The sequence below is a fragment of the Epinephelus lanceolatus genome, chromosome 4, assembly GCF_041903045.1.
Source record: "Epinephelus lanceolatus isolate andai-2023 chromosome 4, ASM4190304v1, whole genome shotgun sequence".
Taxonomy (NCBI): Eukaryota; Metazoa; Chordata; class Actinopteri; order Perciformes; family Serranidae; genus Epinephelus; species Epinephelus lanceolatus.
In genome coordinates, this window is record NC_135737.1 from 13,444,625 (window position 1) to 13,469,651 (window position 25,027).

The 25,027-nt window shown below is 41.7% G+C and overlaps 1 protein-coding gene across 2 annotated transcripts in view; it reads right to left on the reverse strand.

Annotated features, from left to right (window-relative positions):
• slc8a2b (solute carrier family 8 member 2b) overlaps nt 1-25,027 on the reverse strand; it is a 289,543-nt gene that overhangs the window by 42,281 nt on the left and 222,235 nt on the right. For both annotated transcript variants that reach the window (XM_078166917.1, XM_078166916.1), the window contains exons 4-7: nt 6,150-6,667; nt 2,280-2,417; nt 1,673-1,900; nt 921-1,289 (exon numbers count right to left, since the gene is read on the reverse strand). In XM_078166917.1, coding sequence (XP_078023043.1) covers nt 921-1,289; nt 1,673-1,900; nt 2,280-2,417; nt 6,150-6,539 — 1,125 coding nt within the window. In that variant the 5' untranslated portion in view covers nt 6,540-6,667. The remainder of the gene's footprint in view (nt 1-920; nt 1,290-1,672; nt 1,901-2,279; nt 2,418-6,149; nt 6,668-25,027) is intronic.

Here is a 25,027-nt window from a genome sequence, read left to right on the forward strand (position 1 = left end):
TCATCCAAATATAATGCATATTTTCACTTAATTTCCAAAAATTTTGTGGAAGAAAAATGCAAATGAGTAAGCAGGTCGAGAAACAATCCTGTCTGAAGCATCCACACAGGACATGAGCTGCTGACCTTGTTGTCTTTCATCTCCTTTCGTCTCTTTCATTCTGTCCTTCTCACTTTTCATCCTGGGGATGTTTCTCCCTGTGTGTCTCGTTCCTCCTCAACCTCTCTGACCCTCATTATCGTATTTTCATCTTTGTCCGTCAAACCACCCACACGTTCTTCTCTTCTCTCCCTCTCTCTGTCATTAACTATCAGACTGCTTGTCTCACTTCCTCTCTTTCTTCTCCTCAGCGGTAAAACAACTGATCTCTGTTTGGCTATTAACAAGTTTAAATGTGGCTAATGTAACCTTTCTCCCTCTGCATCTGCTTGAGACGGTTAAGTGCTTTTTGTGTAAACTTATCTATCAAGTAAAGAGGAACAACATTTACATACAAATTGGTATCACTAAATACAGAACAAAGCATGCATCACTTTAGTAAATGGAAATCTGAACTGGAGCCATTCATCGCAGCTGGAGACAGCAACTTCTGCAGGAAAATGATCCATTATTTTGCTCTTACATCATGTCATAATTCTGACAGCAGAAATTGTGTTTTCTGTGTTAACTGTGTTTTGTCACCAACACAAAACCTGGGAAATGAGATTACAGACTTATAGAGCACATTCTGCAGTGATAACAGCATCTCTGAATGTATTTTACAGCTAATGTGTGAATTAAAAGCTTTCTTCTCTCTCTTTGTCATTTCACCCTCTGTAAACAATCTGATGCTGAATTCATGTTGATGAGTAGTCTTGTCAATCACTGCTGATAAGCTGAAGTTTATTGGTTATGTTATAATTTCTCTCCCTCTCTCTCACCTCTTTGCGGCTTTCATCCAGCTCCTTGCTGCTCTCCACATTGACCATTGCGCTGTTGGAGTTGGGCAGGTTGGCCCCTGCGCCGATGTTATTGGCTGCAGCGCCCGCTGGGCCATCCTGAGTTCCACCTCCACAGTTCTCGGCGGGGACCACGGCACCCCCTCGTGATGGGAATTTGCCATCTATGATCATCTCCATGCCGCCCTTGTTGGGCGTCAAGTCTCCCTCGGTCTCCACGACGATGCCGTGGCGCTTGTCGGCACGGTAGCGCTTGCCCATGTACTTGTAGAAGAGCAGGCGGCGATCGGCGATCCAAGCCAGGATGACACAGACTGGGAAGTACAGCAGGGTCACCAGGGCCTCCCACACCTGGGACACACACACACACACACACACACACACACACACACACAGAAATTGTCCTGATCATCTTAAACATCATCAAAAGGTAAAATGTCACATCCCTTTGGGCATACAGCTCCTGAAAGTGGCTGCAGGTAAAATCGTAAGTGGTGTAATTCTGGTGTAATGTGGCATAAACTGAGAGAGAGGATGGAGTCCAATGAAGACAACATCATTACTATGGATAGGTCTTAATAATCTCTGTATCCCAGTTCTTGCAATAATCTATCAAGTAAAGTCAGAATAGAAACCAAGCAAAAATATGTACCATGGATTTCCTTTGTGCCTTAATGCTGACTGTGCAGACAAACATTGTCACTCTTTCCTCTTTCCTTCCAAACCACACTCACCTCCACCACGCCCGGCGACATGACAGAAAGGATGAGGTAGAGCCAGATGTAGGCGAAGATGCTCCAGAAGGCGGTGATGAAGAACACCCTGAGGTGTTTGATCTTGCGGGTCTCGCCTTCGGGGATCGTCCACACGCAGATCCCAATGATCACAAACATGTTGAAGGCGGCGCTGCCGACGATGGTTCCTGGTCCCAGCTCACCAGCCTTGAAGTCGTGACCGCACACCTGAAGAGAGTGTGTGTATGTGTGTGTGATGTTGTAGTAGGAGGGGAGGGAGGAGACCGATTAAGATGACAAGCATCGAAACAAACAAAAGACAGGGAGGTAATTGTCAAACACAACATGGTTTGTTTTGCCAACTGAGCAGTCATTATGTTTTAAAATGTGATGCAAAATTATCGCTCTGCTTTGAAAATGTTAAACCAGTCTCGAGATATTAAAGTCATACAGATAAAAACTAATGAGAAGAAATCTGCTTTGGAATAAAGAAATGAAACATAATGAAGATGAAAGGAGCAAGAGAGAAGAGCAGGGAGAGGGTGGTGGTGGCATCGATGAATCCACACAAAGACACAGTGGAGTGTGTGTGTGTGTATGTGTGTACCTCTATAACAGACAGCAGTATCTCTGGAGCGCTGGAGCCGAGAGCCATGAGTGTCAGATTGGAGACTGTTTCATTCCAGATTCGAACCGTTGCCATTGATGTTTCCCCGTTAGGCATCGTGATAGTCACCTCCTTCTCCTGTTGGTCCAAACACACACATGCAAACGTTAATTCTGACAAACTGTAAATTATTTCCCATGTTGAACTCTAAGTTTAACTCCCTGCACACCCCCACAGGTGTGTCCAATTCTTTTGGCTGATTGGACCTCTACTCGGGTTGAAGGTGAGCCAAGCTTTATAACTCATTACCTCAGGTCACCAGATTAACTGAAAAGGTGAATGTTATTCCACTCTAACAGGTGCAACAAAGCTAACAGGAGAGTGAGAGGATCAAACAGTCTGCATACACACACACCTGAGAGGAGGTCTAATCATCCAGAATGATTGAAATCCCTTAAACCCTAAAATGTAAAGGTAAAAAGCTGTGAGGACCAGGTGAGCCTCCAACTGTTCTTAGACCAGTGATACTCAACTTATCGCCCGTGGGCCAAATCTGTCCCTCAACAGGGCGCTGGGTGGCCCGCTGACCACTTCCTAATTAGCATTAACAATGAGTTAATTCACATTGGTATTTTTGGTAGCCCTACTTTGAATGGACATAAGGTGCCAGAGAGCATAAAAAAGCATCAAAAAACAGCTTGTTTATCAAGAAAAAAAGTGCCAGGGGAGAATCACCAGGAACCCCTGACAGAGGTCTAAGTTTTTTATATATTAATTTTATTTGTTTACTGGCTGGTTCCTGCCTCCTTTCATTTTGCAGAAGTGGCCCCTGAGGTAAACAAGTTGAGTATTCCTGTCTTAGACCATTTGTTGTATGAAATTAATGGTTTAGATTTAGAAAAACACACGTTATGTACCTTGTAGTCTTAATAGTAATACTTAGCTGCTGAATTTAAGTAATATTATGTTATAATATGTTACATAAAAAGTAATATTTACTTCACCAAAAGAAGAGAAACTTAAACGTTGACTGACTGACAGCTGATCTCTGGAAGAACCGCTGCAGAGGCAACACAGCTGAGTGCTGAGCAACAAAGATAACAACAAGAAAAGACTGTGAATCTTAACCTGCTATTTAATACTGAAATACTACATTAAATATCATGTTTAGAATCATCAGGAGAATAAGGGTTCAGCATCTTCCTCAAGGACACTGTGACAAATAGTTGCTGTGGGATCAAACCTGTGACTCTGTAATGACAAACAGTCTCCCAGAGCTGCCTGCTGTCCACATTTATCATTATAAAGACATATTTATCTCTCTGTCTCTGCTGTATTCATCACTATATGCTGTTTATTCACTGACTGTGTGTATTGAACCAACCAAAAGAGCTGAGGTGTTTTGTCTGCCACAGTGATGGATTGTGGGATACACAATAGGACATCCATTTACCTTGACCCTGATAAGGATGGATGAACACCCACCTCCCTCCATTAACTATTTTGTTTCTATTTATTCATCTCCCCTTTGCATTCTGCTATTCTCTCTATCACCTCTGAGTGTTAGCGATCCTACTTTCAAACTACATTCACAGACCACTGAATAAAGTGAGATAGAGCGACTTTTCCTGAGGTGAACTAAAAATAAACCTTTAAAAGCAAGAAACTGAACTTATAAATGTAAAGCTGATCAGTACAGTGAGTGATGAGCAGAGTCGTGGGTCACTTCCACTTGCTGTAAGAAAAGAGGAGGGTATGGCAGGAGGCCAGCCATGTTAACATACTATAGACAATTCCTGTTCTCCATAATGAAGGTTAAGGTGAGATGGGGTTTAATCTTTAATCATGTCTTTACATAATGTTACATCTAAATGAGTCATCTGAATGGCTGAAAACTCCACAGGAAAAATGTGCCAGGTAAATGTTGAGTCCTTTTCCTGTTAAACAATCTTGTTAAACTTGTACTGTCCTCATAATGAAGAGTTTGTCCTCCCTGTCCTCTTTCCTCCCTCCAGCTGACCTTCACATGTCCTCGCCCTCCTCTCTCACACTGAACATCAGCCTCTGTTCAAACCTCCTGGGACCCTTCCTCTCTTTTTCTACAGTGCTTATGACTGCATGACCTCAACACCTGAACCATCACACACACACACACACACACACACACACTAGCTGTACTTTATACTGAGAGTGATAAACTGTACTTCAGTAATTATCTCCGCCAGGTGTAGGTCTGGAGGGGATCATGCATTGGTCGTGTGTGTGTGTGTGTGTGTGTGTGTGTGTGTTTTGATTGTATGCTCAATGACCTCTCGTGGTTGTATTGATTTATAATTGTTGAAAAACCTGTTTCATTGATCGCTGACTCCTCACTCCTCTTAACTGGCCTGTTGGGGCCCCAAATTTTCCAGAAATCGGCTTGGCTAAAAACAACAAGCCTTCCCGAGTGTTGCAGCCCACATTTGGTCTTCATTGTGTCACACAAACTGACATTCACAGAAACATTTGATCTTATTTTAAACCAGAGCCCGATACATTATGATCCACTACAGCTAAGCACATTACGAGATGAATTAGCTCCCATTTTTATTATGTTCGCTGCCATCTTGACCATAAGGGAGCTGGGAAGGACAATTGGGCTCTCCACTGTCCTGCTGCGAACCACTTTTGTTCTGGTCTCTACATGGCATCACACCACCCTGGTAGCATTTCAGAAGTAAAATTTTCCTTGATATTCATGCTTCTACCATCAGTAAGTGAGTAGCCTACTGTAGTTTAATGGTTTGTTTTTTCAGTCTTTTTTAATTGTGTTTACTGATGTTAATTCCAACTCTGTTGTGTTGTAGCGTACAGACAATGTTAACACTTTTAAAAGTCCAGTTATGCCACAATGCTGGATTTACAAGAATTGTCTAAAGTGGCCATTTTCATCCCGTCATCAACTGGCGGAGCTCTGCACTCTACTGGGTGCACTTTCCTGGTTCCTACTGTATTCACTCCAAACAGATACACTTATGACCATCATCCTCTTAGGTATATATGCAGCTCTGCTTCTCTGTCTCTGAAAACAGCTGAGGGTCATTTCAATTACCATACAGGATAAATGCATGGAGAGGGAAATCTATATTAATCCCCATTAAGGGAACTGATCAGGCCTGGCTTGCTGTAAAGAGACAATATGATGATGCAGACACATTCACTGGTAGCTTCACTTCCTCAGTGGACATCAAACATTCTCACTAACCTTAAGCATAACAAGCACTAATGAGTGATTAAACATGCATGCACAGCCTTACAATGATGAATTCATATAAAGTAAGTCTATTTTCAGTTGTTTGCTGCATGGTCAGCATGGCTTCTGTCCATTCACAAACATTATGAATCAACTGCTGCCAATTATGGAGAAGTTTGAGAGCTGATGGGGCGACGTGGCTGATTTAATGCACCATTATCTCTGTCAATATAAGTCAGTGCTCCAGCTGTGCCAAAACACATCAGAGGGGGAAATATTAGAGGCTGTGATGTGTATGAAACAATCAAATCTGTGCACATGGAGTTTCCTAGAATTAATGTTTAACAAATAAAGTGTTGTGTCACCTTGAGGTGCTTTCAAACAAATTCTGTAACTAATACTTTGTTCCTTGAAGAATAAGTGCTCATACAGCTAAAGAGATTTTAAATTTAAAATAATTTAAAATCCATATAACTTTTCAACAAAAAAAAAAAAGTCAGAAGTCAACATTTTGTTTAGACAAGCTGCAGGTTCACTTCAATAACTCCATCAGAACTATTAAACTCACAGGATTCAGTTATGGTGGTAGCAATATTCCCACTGATTCCTACTTAACTACACCACCCACTCAATCTCACCTGTGACGTGATGACCTCTATGGATGCCATGAAGCGGTCTGCAATGATGGACACTCCCAGGAACATGTATATGAGGGACACAAAGTAGACCACAGCCCTGGCCACCTGGTCGCCGAGCCCGGGCCGGTTGGGCTGCCAGACGGGCAGCAGGATGCCCGGCCTACACACCGACACTTCCTCACACTTCAGATTTTTGCCAGTTGTGGTGTTGTTTCCAGAAGACATGGAAGGTGGGAAGGAGGAAGGAAACATGGAGGGTGAGACCACCCGGGGGAGTTCAGTGCCGCTGCTGGGGTCAGTGCGCTGGGACTCTGACTGGCAAGGAGGCAGGGGGAGGAAGAAGAGGAGGAGCAGGAGGAAGACGTGGGTGGGAGAGGCCAAGAGAGACATGATGGCGTGTAGTTACCACAAGAAGTGGGAGGAAAGGGTGAAGCAGAGGAAGAGGGGATTAGGCTGAGGAAGAGGGAGGTGGGAGGGGGAGACACTGCGTAGAGCTGAGGGTGGTGCGACTAGCTCACCTGCGGGGAGACAGAGAGAATGAAAAGAGAAAGAGCAAATTAGTTTGTGACTCACTGAGGAGACCTTTAAAATCCAGACCAGACAGCAATATGTCTAAATACAGCTGTTTTTATTTTGTTTTGACAGAGCAGACATGGGAGGAGCAAAGGACTGCAGAGGCATGTTAGACTGAACACAAAGCACATTTAAGAGGAGTGGACACAGAGCAGACTCGCTTTAGATGATGAGCATTAAAGCCTAGCCTAGTTTGGATCTGGCGCATGCTCTGCTGCGACGGCACACAGTCAGTAACCTAACCTAGACGTCCACCTGAGTGGAAAATGAGGTAAATAAGTTTTAAGATCAGTCTTAGTCAAACACACTCACAGATACACATGCAGTCAATGTGTAATCTGCACAATTTATATTGTCTGTGACAAATATGAACTATAAACATTTAAAACAAACCTGAAGAACCTGCTGAGCAAGCAACAGAGACTCCAACCTTTCAGCAGGTGCAGAGCAGCATCTACAGCACTGGGTGCTACAGAAGTTACCACAGAGGACGATGTGTTCATAATCTCAATTTTTTTCTAGCATGTGGAGAATTTAGTGACCTGCGGAATGTGGAGGCTCATGCACACCTTCTATGACTTTTAGACAGGTACATAGGAGGAAAATGTCTCTAGGTAAGAGAAGAGAATACCCGCTCACTGTTCTGTTACTTGCAATAAATTATATTTAAATACCATGGACTGTATAAAAGTTAAATACGCAAGGTTAGTCCTTAGATCTTCATCAGGTAAAGTGAAGGAACAAGGGACATTCCAAAACACATTTAGATAACACCTTCTCAGGTGAGGCCAATTAGAGACCATGAGCTGTCACTGCAATTAGTCCCAAGGTCTGTGCGTATTTAGCTTATTAGAAAGCACCTTTCAAAATCTTGAATGGATATTATGATTGAATGAATACATAATGTAAACACTGAATAATACATTTTTAAAATTAGTCTATCCAAAAACATGACTAGTATGTCAACAGTGAAGTCAGGCTCATGATAAATTTTAGGACAAAACCATAGCAAGGACCAGAACATGGTGTATTTAAATAAAGTTTACTGCAACTAATAGGACAGTGGTGGAAATTCTCTTCTCTCTTGTGTCAATATTTATAAAATCTCAGCGACCGAGCCTGGTTTCAGATGAAGAAAAATGATGAAGGGAGAAACTCAAATCACTAAAGATCTTGCATCTATGCTTTTGAGACAGATGGATTTCAAACTAGAGACCAACTTACAACGGCAACACTCCAGCCACACTACGTGACGTACAGATCCACTGTATAAGATTTAGTGGCATCCAGCGGTGAAGTTGCAGAAAATGCAAAAATGCAAAAAAAAAAAAAAAAAAAAAAGCAAATGGCTCTATCTAGAGCCAGCATTTGATTTGTGTCCATTCCAAGCTACTGTAGAACAACATGGCGGACTCTGTGACTGAGGGCCCGCTCCCTATGCAGATATGAACGGCTCATTCTAAAGTCACAAAAACATAATTTTATTTTCAGGTAATTATAAACTAATGCAAACATAGTTATAAATATGATATCCCATTTCAATTGCAATAGATGTCCCTATACCCTACACACTGGACCAGTGTGAGGGGTCACACCTCACTACTTCCTGCTTCCTCACCTGGACCACACTCATCTTGAAACTTAATTCTTCATTGTGACCTAAACTTCACACCTGTTAAGTTTTGTGACTGCATCTTGCACAGTTGGGACACAGTAGTGTTGACAAAATCCAACCATAGACAGACAGACAGACAGACAGACTGACATATTATAAACACCTGCCAAAATACTCAAAACAGCTTCTGTTGTAGTTCTCGCTGCAATAGGTTTCACCAGGACCACACACACACACACACACACACACTGATTTAACAAAATGAAAACAATACCAGCTGAAAATATTAGACTATGAATTGAACTGCTTTAGATTTTCCAATTGTTTGCACTCTCATATCCTTTTGTTGCTTTTCAATGTCAAATCCATTTCGAGAAGATGCCCGTGTTTACCAGAAAAGAGTCCTGACTCATCCATCAGCATAATCCTCGCGTCCATTCATGGTTTCTCTGCTCATATGAGGGCAGAGAATCTCCACAGATCCTTGAACACTAAGTCAGAACTCAGATGGGTGCATTTAAAAACAATTACACCAACAAAGGAATTCTGATAGGACAAAAGCGTGATTCACAGCAGATGACGCAATCCGAGACCCTGGCACACACTATTCATGGAGGTGAGTCACCGGTACTTTGATGGCCACGAGCTAAAGCAAGTTGGTCTGACTTTTCCTTTATACTACATGTGTTGCCTCAGACTTTCTTGGAAGTGGGTGAAGATGTGCCCTACTGAGCTTCTATAGTGAGTCAGTGGTACATAGGAAATTACAAGAGAGGTGGTGAAGAAGAAAAGAAAGTTTTAGGTAACACAGGCAGGGCTGGAGAGATCGACAGAGCAGGACGTTATGAGAAGAAGATGAAGAGCGTGCAGGAAAGGAGAGGAGGAAGGAGAGAAATTTAAAGAAGAGAGAGGCTTTCCACTTTCCACATCCACGTACGCCGAGCAAGGTACCCTGGGTGCATTGGTTGTTGACGTTCTGGGACACTGTGTCAAGTTCTGCCTGTTACATGCATTGCCTTCTTTCAAGATACAGAAATTTACGTCAGTACAACACCGCGAATTAATGTTTTTCCCCCTTCGACAACAAACTCATATGGTTGGGTTTAGGCAACAGGAGTACATGGTTAGGCTTAGGAAAAAGAACAGGTCTGGCTTTAGAATCTTACAGGAGGCGAACACTGCTCTATCGGGTGAAAGATGACGTTTGTTGGACCCATGCACCCGCCCGCCTGCCTGCCTTGGACTTTCACAGCCTTAACTTTCATCCTTGTCCCACTGCATTTCCCCCTGACGCCGCCAGGCACCATAAAACTATAACGGCAACTGGCCGTGTATCATGCCAACATTAAAGGACGCCTTTTTTCATTAGTTTCTAACGCTGCAAGTCACTGCCCAAGCGCTGGATTTCGACAACTTCAGAGTGAGACACCAACACTCATGTCATCACTCACTCTGATCACGTCACTCCCTCACTCAGTCAGTCACTCAGACAGACTTCTGTGTTTATACTGTTGGGCTGGCCACACAGCCACTATGGTCCAGCCTAAAAAGTGGGACAGAAAAACTTGAGTGAAGGTGAGAACAAGGGAGAGAGACGAACAACATGCACAAAGAGAAAAGTGAGAAGAAAAGGCAGAGGTGGGGACATGTTTGAGGGAGGCAGAAAAGAGGGAGACAAAAGAGGACAGACAGAGACAGAGAAGAAGACAGAAGGGGAAAGAAAGAGAGCCAGAAAAAGAAAATGAAACACAGAGAGGAGTGAAGGGACACCAGTTGCCATGGTGCCTTCCAGAAACACAGGTTGACATCACAAGTTTTATGTTTGTTTGTGTTGTTCTCTCTGTGTGTGTTTATTTGAGTTATGCAAACCGAGAGCGATTCACTAAATGTCACTCGCTTCTTTCTCTGCCCGACACATACACACACACACACACACACACACACACACACACACACACATTTTCTTTCGGAAGTTTTAATCAAAATTAGCAGTTTTCTCCTTTTTGGCTCCCTGTCTTGTGTATCTCAACAATACAGAGAGAGTGTGCAAGTGTGTGTGTGTGTGTGTGTGTGTATGCAAGAATGTGTCTGCCAACTGATGAGATTTAAACCTCAGCATGAAACCAAAGGATGGACAGACGGACTGAACCCTGTTTCCTACAGTATGTTAATCTTCTACCTCTCTTTTCCTCTCACGCTTCATCTCTCTCTCCATCAGTCCATTTGTGAGGAGGAAAGCATTCGTTCAAACCTTCTGCTGCAAAACTCCTGTTTCAAACCAATCTCAGTTTATCGTCACATCAAAAAGATTTTTTGTTGCCTTTTCCTTCTTCACGTCTGTTTCTTTTATTTCTGTACATCTGTATCTTCTCTGTGAAAAAGTGTCTGCACATGAAATAAAGCAGATGTCACAAAAACGAAAATGGTCATCCAAAATTGTTTTGTAACTTTTGGTCTTAACTTCTTCATTTAGGTTTTAGTCTTTTACCTTTGGATGTTTGGATGCCTGTGATACTTCTCACATTATGAAAAAATCTGACTCAAAAGTTCAGGTACATTTTAAGAGTTTGGTTCATATGAAGATAAGCAATACTTCCATAAGAAAAGGGAATTACAATTCTGATTACCTTTAACAGAAACAAGTTTTAGCTTGTCTGCAATTATGTGACTATTATGATGCGTAACATTCAGATGGAGGGCAGGAGGTGATAAATCCATATGTCATTACAAATGTCACTAGCTTTTGTTAGTGTTGTTGTTATTTTCTACCTACTGTTCCCAGAGGTCTGGGGAAACGCCATTAAAATCTTTGTCATGTATAAAAACACAGCACATTGTAACTGATCCAACTGGAGGAATGTTTAACACAAAGCTTTACTGTTTACCTTTGACATCAGCTGACTCTGCTCCTCCAGACTGAAGATGGAGGTTTTTGATCCACATCTGCTGCTGTTTCTCAGTTTTTTCTCCTCCCCTCTATGTTCTACTATTTTTGGGCCTTAGAGTGGCCCTTTTCTCCCCCAAATTTGATTGATTTGAGCAGCTGTAAGCAGTGCAAATCATAGGCATGTGTGAAATGTTAGTAGTCTTTGCCTCCAGCAGGACACAACAGGCTACAGTCAACAAACACAACACAGCATGAGGCAAGAATCATATTCAGTCCAGAAAGCTCTACTTGTTCTTAAGGGCCCTGAGAAGAGAAACGAGTGAGGAAAGCAAACACACTGCTGAAGCCAAGAGGGTGTGAGATCGAAAATGCTTGTTATATGATTAAAGGTTGACATGCTTTAAGAGAATTCATGACATTTTTTTTGTGATTCAACTTAAACTCCAGGCAATCACAATAATGCAGAGACCATTTCTAAAGAAAAAAAAGGAAGAAAGACCATAGAAACAGGAAGTAGACTGATCCTCATTCAAGGAGTATGCAGTGAAATGAGCTCTATGCACCTATATAAAAAAAAAATATCACTATACTGAGGTTATCTTTCAGCATTAACAGCAACCAGATATCATTTCTTTCTCATCCAACCATTTATAAACACTGACAACCTCAGAAATGAGGCTTTAATTATTCAACATTCACCATAAGAGCACAGCGTGTGTCTCTGCTGATGGCAAGGTGTTATAAAATGTTTTAGTTACATCTCTTCTCCTCTGTTTCATTCATCTTTTTCATTTCTCTTGTTGTGACAGAGAGTCTCAGTGGGGCTGGGAGCACCTCCAAATTGAGAGGGAAACAAAGTGAAGATGAGAGTGAAGACTAATGGACTCTGCTGTGACTCTCACATTCACCAGCAGGACTGGATTACTTTGTTTTCATTAAGTCACCTTGACTTCTGCTGAATTTACTCCCTTTTTTAAAAAATGCAACTTGAAAGAAGTTATTGATTAAACTGAAAACTGATGTGACGGCAATTGAGTGTTTCAATTTGTACAAACAGCAGTTAAATAAAATGTTTTCTGGTGAAATGTGGATGTTGATAATGCAGGAGGAGTGATGGGTGAAGGTAACTGGAAGAAGAGAGGAGCTCAAAGAATGGATGGGAGATGAAGGAGATAAAGTTGGATGAATGGAGGTAATGAGGGACCGGGAGATGAGAGTGGTGTTCAGGGACATGAGAGAAGGATGCACAGGAGTGAAAGCCACTGACGGAGAAATGAAAGGGGTTGGAGGGAAGGGTTGACTTAAGGATAAATAGTAGAGATGGAAGGTGCAGAGGGAGTGATGGAGTGATAAAAAGGAGTCATAAAGGGGTAGAAGGAGGGATGAAAGAGGCAATGAGGTATAGGAAAAAGGATACAAGGTGGGATAGGAGGGGTAGACAGCTGGGAACCAGGGGGGATAGAGGATGTAAAGAGGGGTCTGAAGGAGGGATGAAGGTTTGATTTAAGAGGTGATAGGAGGGTTAAAATGGGTCATGGAGGAATAGAAGGAGGGATTAAATAAGTGAAGAAAAGGGCAAGAGTGGTGGAAAGAAAGGTGGGATATAAGGAGGGCTGGTAGGAAAGGGAGGGATATGACACAATGAAGGAAGTATAAGAGGAATAATGGAAGGGATGGGAGGAAGGGAGGAGAGGATATAAAATGGGGATTGCAGGAATGATGTGGGCAATCGTCTTAAACACTTTCATAGTCGCCATTCAGAGTACAGGCACAGTCTGCTGCCACGGCAACCAGGGGAGAGGTTGGGTGGGGCAATCAATCACCAGGGGTGTGTGCTGAGGTAGGAAAGAGAGAGAGGGACAGAAAGAGAGGTAAGAAATACTAACCCTAGGACACACACACACACACACACATACTAACCTTTCTTTCACACATTCTGCTGCTTTGCCATCATGGTAATGGTTTGAAGGGTCAGTTCATCCCCCAAATTATTTATTTCATTTATTTATTAGAAATGATTCTAAAATTGTCTGTAAAAATAAAGTGAAAAAAAAGAAGACAATAATACCAAATCTGACCACTACAAAGTCTGTGGATTATTGTGATCATCCTGTTTCTGAAGTTTCATTCAGCACTATTGCAGAGAAAAAAATCTCTAATCTAAAAACTTTACCAAACTTGAAAAGTGCACTGAGTGGACTGCTGATTGCGGCCACTCTACACTTATTGTAAGAATAGAAGTAGAAGTAGAATTATTGTAATTCCAGCAGACGTGCTGCTGATTTCAGAAGTGTCCCAGAAGCAAATAAAAATATGCACCTTGTCTATTTTTGACAGAGCCACAGCATGTTGCACAGACCAGATCAATTTCTCCTGCTTATAGGCACTGTGTGTGAAATATAGACATGATGTAATTATGAGGATGAATGTATTTTTAATAAGTAAAACAGCCGGAAGTCTTTGAACCACGTCATTTATAACTGGACTTTTAACAGTGTTAACTTTGTCTGTAGGCTACAGCACAACATATTAGAAAATAACAATGATAAACACAGTAAAAAATAGACAAAAAAAGACTCCATTTAACTACATAGCCAGCTTACTTTCTTATAGCAGAAGCACAAATGTCAAGAAAAAATGACCAAATCAACAAAATCTGCCAGTCTACAAAATCCAGCAGACAAAGCGCTCTGCTTCTGAAATGCTCCTGGTGTGATATGACGACATGCAGAGGAGGGAACAAACCAGGTCACAGCCGACGGTCAAGCTGGTGGTGAAGATAACAAAAAACAGGGACTGAATCATCTCATATTGTGCATAACTTTAGTGGATTATTTTCAATATCCAATAATCTCTTGATTATTGTTTTTGATGAATTGTTTTGCCATTGCTCCCTCTGGGTTGGGAGAGAGTTACTGCCCCAAGTTAAGGAGTTTAAATATCTTGGGGTCTTGTACACCAGTGAGGGTAAAATGAAGCATGAGATGGACAGGCAGATTAGTGCAGTGATGCAGGCACTGTGCCGGACTGTTGTGGTGAGAAGGGAGCTGAACCGGAAGGCAAAGCTCATGATTTACCGGTCCATCTACGTCCCAATCCTCACCTATGGTCATGAGCTTTGGGTAGTGACCGAAAGAATGAGATCGCAGTTACAAGTGGCCGAAATGAGTTTCCTCTGTAAGGTGGCCAGGCTCAGCTCTAGAGAGAGAGAGTAAGGAACTCAGACATCCGGAAGGAGCTCAGAGTAGAGTCAGCGCTCCTTTGCAACTAAAGGGGCCAATTGAGGTGGACTAGGTTTGCTGGACACGTCCCACTGGTAGGAGGCCCCAGGGCAGACCCAGAACATGCTGGAGGGATTATATATCTTATTTGGCCTTGGAACACCTCCAGAAGTGCTGGAAAGCGTTGCTGGGGAGAAGGATGTCTGGAATACCTTGCTCAGCCCCCTGCCCCCATGAACTGGCCCTGGATACATGGATGAAAGTGGATGGAGGGATGGATCATCAAGTGAGTAAAGGCAAATAACACAAGAGTTGGAATAGTCTGGTAAATTAAGAAAATTAAATCACTTTACTGTAATGCAGCCTTTAAAACCAAGAAAAGACAACACTTGTGATATTTTGACATCCAAAATCCAAGATGATATCTAGTCTCATATCATGATATCAATATAATATCAATACATAATTGCAGACTCCTGTCTCTTATCTCTATGGCTGCCTCTCTTGCTCACTCTATATATCCGCTCTCTCCTCTCCTATCATGCGTGTTACAGTAAGTGCCTTCATTAGCCTCTGACTGTAATCCTCCTCTCATCAAAAGTCATTTAAACAGTGCATTAAACAATGATTGCTGATGCTGATGTTCCTATAATTCCTTTTGGTGGTGACCGGGAACAAAGGTGAACTTAAACCTGTTACTGTAATATGTGTTCTGTAGCACCAATGGGAGCTCTCAGAACATACTTAGTTATCTGTTTATGTGCCATAGCTCAAGGAAATGGTCCTTATGTACGCACGCATGCACAGACAGACAGACAGACAGACAGACAGACAGACAGAGACACACACACACACACACACACACACACATTGTGCCTAAGCTGTGGGTTCTGCTATGTGTTGGCCCGAGGCTAGCTGGTGAAGCTGGCACTCGATATCACAGGCTGACAGACTGACTCACCGGCTGTACAACTGAGGCTGAATGTCACAGTATTCACCTGCTGCACACTACTGAGTATCAACACAAGGCAACAGAAACATGAGAAAGCAATAGACACGTCAGAAACATTTACATTTAGTGTGATATTTTAAAGATGGAACGGTGTATAGACTCGCACAGAAGTAATTCCTCCCACTAGTAATGTGTGAGACTTCTCCTGTTTTCTTCTTATCTTATTATGTGCTCGGGATGTTTTGGGCGTGTTCCCCAGCAGCACTCAGGTGAGGTCGGGGCTATTTAAAAAGGTAGCGACCAGGTCCTAGACTGTAAGTAGCAGGCATCTAAGACAAACACAAAAATAGCGAGATGAAACACCAAACAAGAATGAACCTGGGGTTGGCTTTTACTTTAACTTTCACTTTTGCCTGTTCACAAACATTAACTGGCAATATTGCATAGTATACCTTTGATCTATGGATCAAATCACTGTGATGTCACACTAACAACAACAGTCATGTCCAGGTAAACAACCCGCAATTGATGTATATTGTAGAGATATGTGAAATCAGAATTTTTTTTTTTCTGTTGTCATTTTCAGCTGTCATTGTAACATTTACAAATATACAGTTATGGTTAAACTATATCTGATGTTTATACTGTGCTTATTTTATGTATTGTGTTGCTTTGCTAGCGTCCTTGATAACCAAATCTACAAGTGTTGTCCGGCACTGAAGTGAAGCAAGGTACTGCTGTGGACAGGCGCTACAACAAAATGTATTTTAGCTACCTAAAAAATCAATATCAGTTTGTTTTTTTTTGTTTTTTTTAAAGATACTTTTTAGGGCATTTTTTGCCTTTAATTGATAGGATAGTGAAGTGTGAAATGGGTAGTGAGAGAGAGAGGGAGAGACATGCAGCAAAGGGCCACAGGCTGGAGTTGAACCCGGGCCGCTGCGGCTACAGCCTTGTACATGGGGTGCCTGCTCTACCACTAAGCCACCGACGCCCCAATCAATATCAGTTTAAGTGAATGCTATAATTGGAGCATTTTCACAGCTTTGTGTCACACACTAACTGATGGCGGCAGCGGTAAACCAGCAACTCCCACATTCTGGAAAGTAAATTGACTGTTTTTGCCATTGGGGACTTTTGGCTTTGAGATACAGTGCCCTCCAAAAGTATTGGAACAGTGAGGCCAATTCCTTTATTTTTGTTGTAGACTGAAAATATTTGGGTTTGACATCAAAAAATGAATATGGGACAAGAGATCAACATTTCAGCTTTCATTTCCAGGTACTTACATCTGGATCTGATACACAACTTAGAAGATAGCACATTTTGTTTGAACCCACCCATTTTTCATGACAGCAAAAGTATTGGAACATGTGACTGACAGGTGTGTTTTGTTGCCCAGGTGTCTCCCAATTACACTGATTATTCAAACAATAAATAGCACTGGATGTCTGAGCTCAGTTTCAGATTGGGTACGATAGTTTTTGCCTGTGCAGACTGCATTTAGAGGTGGAACCAACATGAAAACCAGAGAGCTGTCTATGGGTGAAAAAGAAGCAATTGTGAATCTGAGAGAAGATGGACAATCAATCAGAGCCATTGCACAAACATTGGCCATAGCCAGTACAACCATTTGGAATGTCCTGAAGAAGAAAGAAACCACTGGTGTACTAAGCACCAGACGTCGAACAGGTAGACCAAGGAAAACATCAGCAGTTGATGACAGAAACATTGTGAGAGCTGTAAAGAAAGACCCTAAAACAACTGTTAGTGACATCAGCAACAACCTCCAGAGGGCAGGAGTGAAGGTATCACAATCTACTGTTGGCACAAAACTTCATGAACAAAAGTACAGAGGCTACACCAGAAGATGCAAACCACTCATTAGCAAGAAGAATAGGAAGGCCAGGCTGGAATTTGCCAAAAGGTACAGAGATGAGCCTCAAAAATTCTGGGAAAAAGTTTTATGGACTGATGAGACAAAGATTAACTTTTTCCAAAGTGATGGAAAGACGAAAGTTTGGAGAAAGAAAGGATCTGCTCATGATCCCAAACATACAAGCTCATCTGTGAAACACGGTGGAGGGAATGTCATGGCTTGGGCTTGCATTGCTTCTTCTGGGACGGGCTCTTTCATCTTCATTGATGATGTAACACATGATGGCAGCAGCAAAATCAACTCAGAAGTCTACAGAAACATTTTGTCTGCTAATTTAAAGAAAGATGCAACCAAACTGATTGGGAGATCCTTCATCATGCAGCAAGATAATGACCCAAAACACACTGCCAAAACAACAAAGGAGTTCATCAGGGGCAAGAAGTGGAAGGTTTTAGACTGGCCAAGTCAGTCTCCAGACTTAAACCCAATAGAGCATGCATTTTACCTGCTGAAGAGGAGACTGAAGGGAGTAACCCCCCAAAACAAACAACAACTGAAAGAGACTGCGGTGAAAGCCTGGAAAAGCATCACAAAAGAAGAATGCAAAAGTTTGGTGATGTCAATGGGTCACAGGCTTGATGCAGTTATTGAAAGCAAAGGATTTGCAACTAAATATTAAGTCTCATTCACTTTAATTTATTTTAAGTTTATATGTTCCAATACTTTTGCTCACCTAAAAATTTTGTGTTCCATTACAAATAATGCTATCTTCTAAGTTGTGTATCAGATCCAGATGTAAATACCTGGAAATAAAAGCTGAAATGTTGATCTCTTGTCTCATATTCATCTTTTGATGTCAAACCCAAATGTTTTCAGTCTACAACAAAAGTAAACGAATTGGACTCACTGTTCCAATACTTTTGGAGGGCACTGTAACGCTTTGGTTCAGGATCACAGGGGGCTGTCTGACAGTAGATAAAGCAGTGAAAGGTAAAGCAGTGAAGCAGTACATATTCTCCTATACACTTAGACTTATATTGATTTTTTAGGTGGTCCTATTTAAAGTGCCCCAAAGTACCCAACTGAGGCAGCTTTTGCTCAGTGCTGTTTCATTTAATGTATGTGACATGAAGGCTTTCTACCCCGAAGTTGATGTAAACAAACATTGGGATTTGGTCTATAGCAATGATTCATATTTTAGAAGCTCATCACAGTTTGTGCATAAAATCTTAATTTAAGTTGTTGTTGTTTGTTGTTTGTTTTTTATTTCCAAGTGTCATACACCAAAGGTGTCCAGCCCTCATGGGCTTACAAGACACTTAAATCGACATGAAGGAGCCGTACAACATAGCCAAAAGGAAAGCACAGGAAATGATGCTTTCATATATGCATCCACCCACCTACACACATATACATACATACATATATATACCCATGGACATTTCTCACCTACATACATATTAATGTTAGGTGGTAATAGTATACTTCTACGCCAAAGTACTAACTATAGTTATCAAACAAACACAGTCAGAAAATTACACACAGTTGTCCAAATATGTGAACTGTTTGGTCCACTTTTCTGAGCTGTGACATGTTAGCATCAAATCAGAATCAGCTTTATTGGCCAAGTACAGGGCTCTTAACTGCAACAAAAATGATTGCATACATGATCATTTTTTGTAAATGTACCAGTTAAAATGTCACATGGCTGCACTGATGCAAGTGCATGATGATCATTGTTGTTGGTGCACCTCAATGTTACTCTAAAGTCCTCTATTGCTCTATTATTAGTGGAGTGTAACTACATAAAAACCAGCCAGCCCGCGTTATATATGTCAGATGTATGAGATGTCTGTATTGTCACTGTGCTGTGTTTTCATGAACAATGGTAAATAATAAACTTGTCACACCTCTCGCCCACGTCCAGGCGCTGTCACACTCCCTTTCTCTCCTTGCAGTTGTTGTACTCATACAACTGAGGTTACAGTAACTACTATTACTAATGACAGGACACAGCGGAAACACCAGATGTTTTTGGAACTTCAGTGTAAGAGATTATGTCTGCAGTAATATCTGCTGCCTTATATTTGACTCACAGCTCTGCTCGCTGATCAGAGCAGCTCCAGGCCTCTGGCCCGTCTGTGGCACAGCAGCCTTCAGTGCTGTAGGGCTACTACTCGTGATGTGTAACCAACTGAATAGTGCTGCGGGCAGGACATTGAGCACAACTACAGTGATGACCACCACAGACAGAGAGAGGCAGCTGCATCAGATCCAAAGTAACACACAATCAAACTTAGACACAGTGAAAAGAACTAATGAAACATATGTTTCTGTGTCAGCATGTAATTCCTGCTGGAGCTTATTTATAGCTATAATGACATTTGGACTAGACCATTAATTAGACTTTAATCAACAGCACTGGAGAGGTTTGACTACTGCTGCTGTTTCTGTGGTTACACATTGAGCAGCAGCAGTGCTCCATATTAAAGGATTTAGAGACAGTTATGTCAGTTAGAGACAGTTACTTTAAATCTAATGTTAAATTAGAAATGATCAGGTTAAACTGATTCTCTCATAATACACACAGTAATGCATTCTGGGATAATGCTGAATCACAAACACTTTCTGTTGTCTTTATGCTGCTCAGTCATGATTACCGCTCCTTGCCTCCATTCTCTAAATCGATGTTTGATATCAATAAGTAATTTGTGCTGAAACCGATGGGGCAGGCAGTGGATTTGATTAGAGCCATACAGGTTTCCACAGCAACAGAAGCACCGTATTCAGAGGAAAAAGCACTTAGATGTAAGGACATGTTGAGGCCTTCTCGCTTTGTAAGAAACGCTAGAGGAGGGTTTCACACAGGGATGCTGGTTTGAAATTCTCCCTATTTTTGAGATCTCAAGGTTTGCGAGCATGACTCAACAATGTTCTTCAAGACTCCCTCTGGCACTTTTGATGTACTTCTTGTTGCACTCGGAATAACAGGAAACTTCTGATGTATTTATATGTAGATAATGACTGAATAATTAACTTTAATTATATCCTTGGTGCAGTCACGTCCTTCAGTCAAAGCATTCAAACCAGAATAACTGACTTCTATATAACATGTTATTGAACAACTGATGCTCAAGACTTCTTTGTTTGACTCAAATGCTCACATACAATCTTGCTTCACTCCTCAAATAATGTCAGCCTTTGTCTCTGGTGAGATCAGTTTCATTTGAAGATGAACTCTTTAAATCGCTTGTTTTAAGACTCAGGAAAAGAGGCACCATTTAATGCTCCAAGGACTGAAACACTGCAGGTGAGGGGGTGTGTCTGAGTCTAATAATACTCAAATAAAAAGCAGTCATTAATTATATATGATCCTGAATGGTTCAGTGGATGAGCAGAGTTAAACACTTTGCTGTCACTGGGTCATACACTCTGAAATACATTTGTGTTGGTGTCTAAAAAAAGAATCCAGGTAACACTGTAGCAAGTGAATGGATGGCTGTGCTTCTTATCACACCTGATTGATCCCTGAGGGGCTTATTATCTTTTTCTGTGTGTCACCTTCCATGGGTAGGTCAGAGATCAGCTTGAGAACAGGCTCTGGAGCCCTGAGGGATTTAGTGTCTCATTTCAGGGTGGTGGAAGCTTTCTGTCATGGAGGTTTGAACTTGAGTGCTCCAGTGAACGGGCATCAGCTGGAAATGCCAACAAGCTGTTTGCAAATAAACAGAGCATAAATATCCAGCAGGCATTCGTGCATAGTATACAACAATCCCATCATGTCCACCAGATTTCAGTGTCCTCATCTGTCCAGTGTGCAATAAGTCCTGATAACACAATAACAAAGTGAGTCATTTAAGGTACTGATGCACGACTGTCCCTAAAAGACTCCATACAAGTATTTTGTCCAATCCAAAATCCAATAACTTTTCTCCTATAAAACAAATCCCAATCCTCTCTAATACTTAAACACTTGAGTCTAATTCAATATTCACACCCTGAAGCTACAACCCGAAAATGAGAAGAAAATTATTGGATATGAAATGTTGATTAAATGTATTTGACAGATTGAAACAACAGTTGTAGCCTCCTGACTTCAACACCTTACCACCGGGCCACACTGCCCATGTGAGCAGACCATGTGCGTCGCAGAACCTCTTGTTTTTTATTTTGGTGCCCGTGTTAACAGATTAGACCAGCCACACTGCCCGCGTAAGCAGCACTGCTCAGGCACGGCGTGGCTGTTTCTCAGCTATGGAACATCAAGACTAAAGAAGTCTTGTCTATTTTTTCCGAGTGACACACATGGCTTCAGCAAAAGCCTGTGTAAATGATGATAATTGTATTGATGTTATATCAACTCTCAGTACAGTTTCAATGTCTATATCTGTCACAGACATTAAAAAATATAAATGTTACTTTTGAACTCAACCTCTCCTTTTCCCACTTCAAAATAAAAGCCCTCTGACGTGTCTGTCGACAGAATCCCTTTGAACCCCTGTGGCCAAGGTGTCATTTTTCACAACTTACTAATTCAGAAGTATTAGTTTGATCAGCTTCACGCTTCATCCACCCAAACACTGTAGCTGAACAAGTACACCACTCATGGCAGTAGCTCTCCCTGATGGCAGTGCCCCCTCAGCTGGACAATGCACCATGCCACACTGCAACACTTGCTCAGGAAAAGCCCAAGGAACATGACAAAGAGCTCAAGGTGTCGACCTGGCTTCCAAATTGCCCACATTCCAATCTGATCGAGCATCCAACTGCACCTGCTTTAAGCAATGAAAGCGACAGTCAGTGCCAACTAAAAATAAAAAACCTGCAACCTAAAAGATATGTGCATTTATTATTTGCAAACAGAAGAAAGTTAGATGAGATAAAAGGTTCCAAAAAGATCTGCACCTTGATTTAAACCTTCTTCTATGCCAAACAGGATCAAGAATTGAATCAGCTAGCTACTGAGTGCTACTGCCGGTATAACATCATGCTGGCTGGTTAGTCATTATTTACATGACCAAGTATTTCAACGAATGCCCATGCTGCTGTTTTTCAGTTCAGGACAGTCTCCAAGTGGTGCATTGCATTTTAACCATGGACTGTATAAAATAATAGACGTAGCTAACATGAAGTCACCCATTGGTTTTGTTGACTCCTATTTATAAGACTTGACTTTGGCATTTAAACTGTCGCCATCTTGGATTTTTGGAGCCAGAAGTGACCATATTTGCATGAGAGGGTGGTGCTGTGGAGGAGCGAGGGGTGGATCTGACTCACAGACTGTAGTGACACCTCACAGACAGCCTGTCACTCAGAGCAGCCCTGCTCTTAAATACGTATAAATATAAGCTTTAATAAAATGTAAATGAGTGAGATATATAAAGATTCATGTACTGTACAGCTGTCATGAATGAGGAAATTAGCCAAAGGGACCAAAACCGTTTTTTTTATTATTATTATTTCGGCTGTAAACATGTTTATTTCTGCTGTATAGTAGGGCATTTTAACATACAGGTCTGTGGGGATTGACTCAATCTTGGAGCCAGCCTTGAGTGGCTATTTTAAGGAACTGCAGTTTTTGACGCATTCAGTCATTTTTCAGCCTCCGAGAATGCTGCTTGATTTTACCACAATATATCCTGTCAACATGTACTGAGTGATCACATGGGGCCTCTGCAGGCCTCTGGGGTAAATTCGGGGTAAAAAGCAAAAAGTTGTGACGCATTCGGCAAAGACTCAAAAAGCAGTGACTAAAGGTTACCTGCCACTCTGAGGTACTTAGAAAACAGACAGCCGTCTGAAAGACTTGTCCCTGCTCTTTGAAAAGTAGACATTATTAGTAGTGGCAGCAGCACACTTTTGAAGAGCGAGACTTTTCTGTCCCTGGTGCTTTTCTTGGCTTATTTCTGTCCTCCCTCTCCCCCTCTGTGTATCACTCTCTCTCTCACTTCTTCTCCCTCTTAATGCTCATTCTCTTATGTGGCTGACAAACACAAGCTTTCCAACTGTGCAAACTGGCTACAATGTGCCACTGAAATTATACATCAACTGGTAGGAGGTCATGTAACTGTCATCAAGAAAGCTTTGATCCAAAAATAGTCCTTTGCCATGTGACAGTGCACAAGGAAAAGACAGACAGGACAGGAGACACCTGAACATCTCACCTGATGCCCTCCACACACGGGAGAAGTTAGCCTCTCTTTATCACTCTCTTCATCACACCCTCCCTTTCCTTGCTCTCTTCGCCCCTCATTTGCAGCACCTTGTTTTGGGAAGGACTATTTGTTCAATCTCTTAGCTGCTGACAAAATATCAGGCGGTCATATTAAAAGTGTGTGAGGCTCGAGGGCTTTAATCTACAGATCAGAGGCGGCAGACCTCTCTGCCTAATGAGACCAAGATGTGACAAGATGGGTTTAATCATTTGGGTTCAACCTTTATTTGTCTGAGAATGTTTCCCCTTAATCACAAACTAGTGGCTGGTATAATATTATCATTCTCAGCAAATCCTTGATTTGGTTCCTGTTTTGACATATACTAACATGCAGACATGAGCTGAAGCCTGCGTGACAAATAATGTCTGTAAATGGAAGTGCAGTTGGTCAAAACCTTTCTGAAATCCAAATGTTGTAGAGCTGCAACGATTAATCAATTTCTTAAACTCAATTAGTCAAGAAAATATTAGGGGTGGGAAAAAAATCACTATAGTATCTCAGTATTTCTTTTTGGTAAGTTTAGAAGCATAAAGTTGCATAAAATAAAATATTCCTACTCCTACTTCCTAAAACCAATATTTGAAGCAAAACTTCCACTGAATTATTTTCTGTTATTACAGATGTCTTCAGAATTTACACTCCTTTGTGTCACTGGAAATGAAAGATGGCAGTGTGAATGCAGCATCCATCTTCCTCTCTTCTTCTCTCACACACCTCATCCTCCCTCTGTGCCCACCTTCTCCTCCCTTAAATCAAGTTAAAGGAGATTTGATGAGTGATTGCCCTCCACCAGACACCTCTGTAATATCAGCTGCAGCCAGCTGGCAGAGGAGTGAAAAGCTTTCACTGCTATAAATTCTGATGACACTAATTTCTGGGAGGGAATGATTATAAAGTGTTTCTCGAGAGGGCGAGGACGAAACCCAGCTGTCAGGGACGTTAATGCATGATTCAGCCTTTGTACATGGAGGGAGGAAAACAACAACAACCCAGTGTGCACCTGGGTGTGTATGTGATGATAACACCATCTGCTGTTGACTTGACAGGGGAGGGAAACATGAGTGGCACATGAAGAGGCTCTCTGATGTATTTGTATAATGTCATAAACAAATTCTCATTTAGTCTATTCTATTAACTGCATAAATTGATGGTTCTGTTGACCTACATAACGAAAACATGTTGTTTTTTTACCTCTAGATGCAGATAGTTTTGGTTTTATTAGCCCAGGTTAGCGAATATCTGTCTGCGGCATTTCTGCCCCCACATCAGCACAATGGAGTAAACAGTTTTCATCAGCGCTACTTTCTACCAAAGTAATTATTCCTACCCTCCATTTTTTATGTGTGTCTGTGGGTTTGCGCAGCCTGGTATTCGCAGGAATTACGTCCCTACTGGACGATGCTACACTTGATGATTTACATCCAGTGCCAGCCTTTAGGTCCAGTGCAGAAAGTGTGTGAGTCCTTTACCTAACAAGGCAGAAAGTAACTGTGTGGAGGTCAGGGGAGTGGATGGGTTGAATACACTTTATTGTAA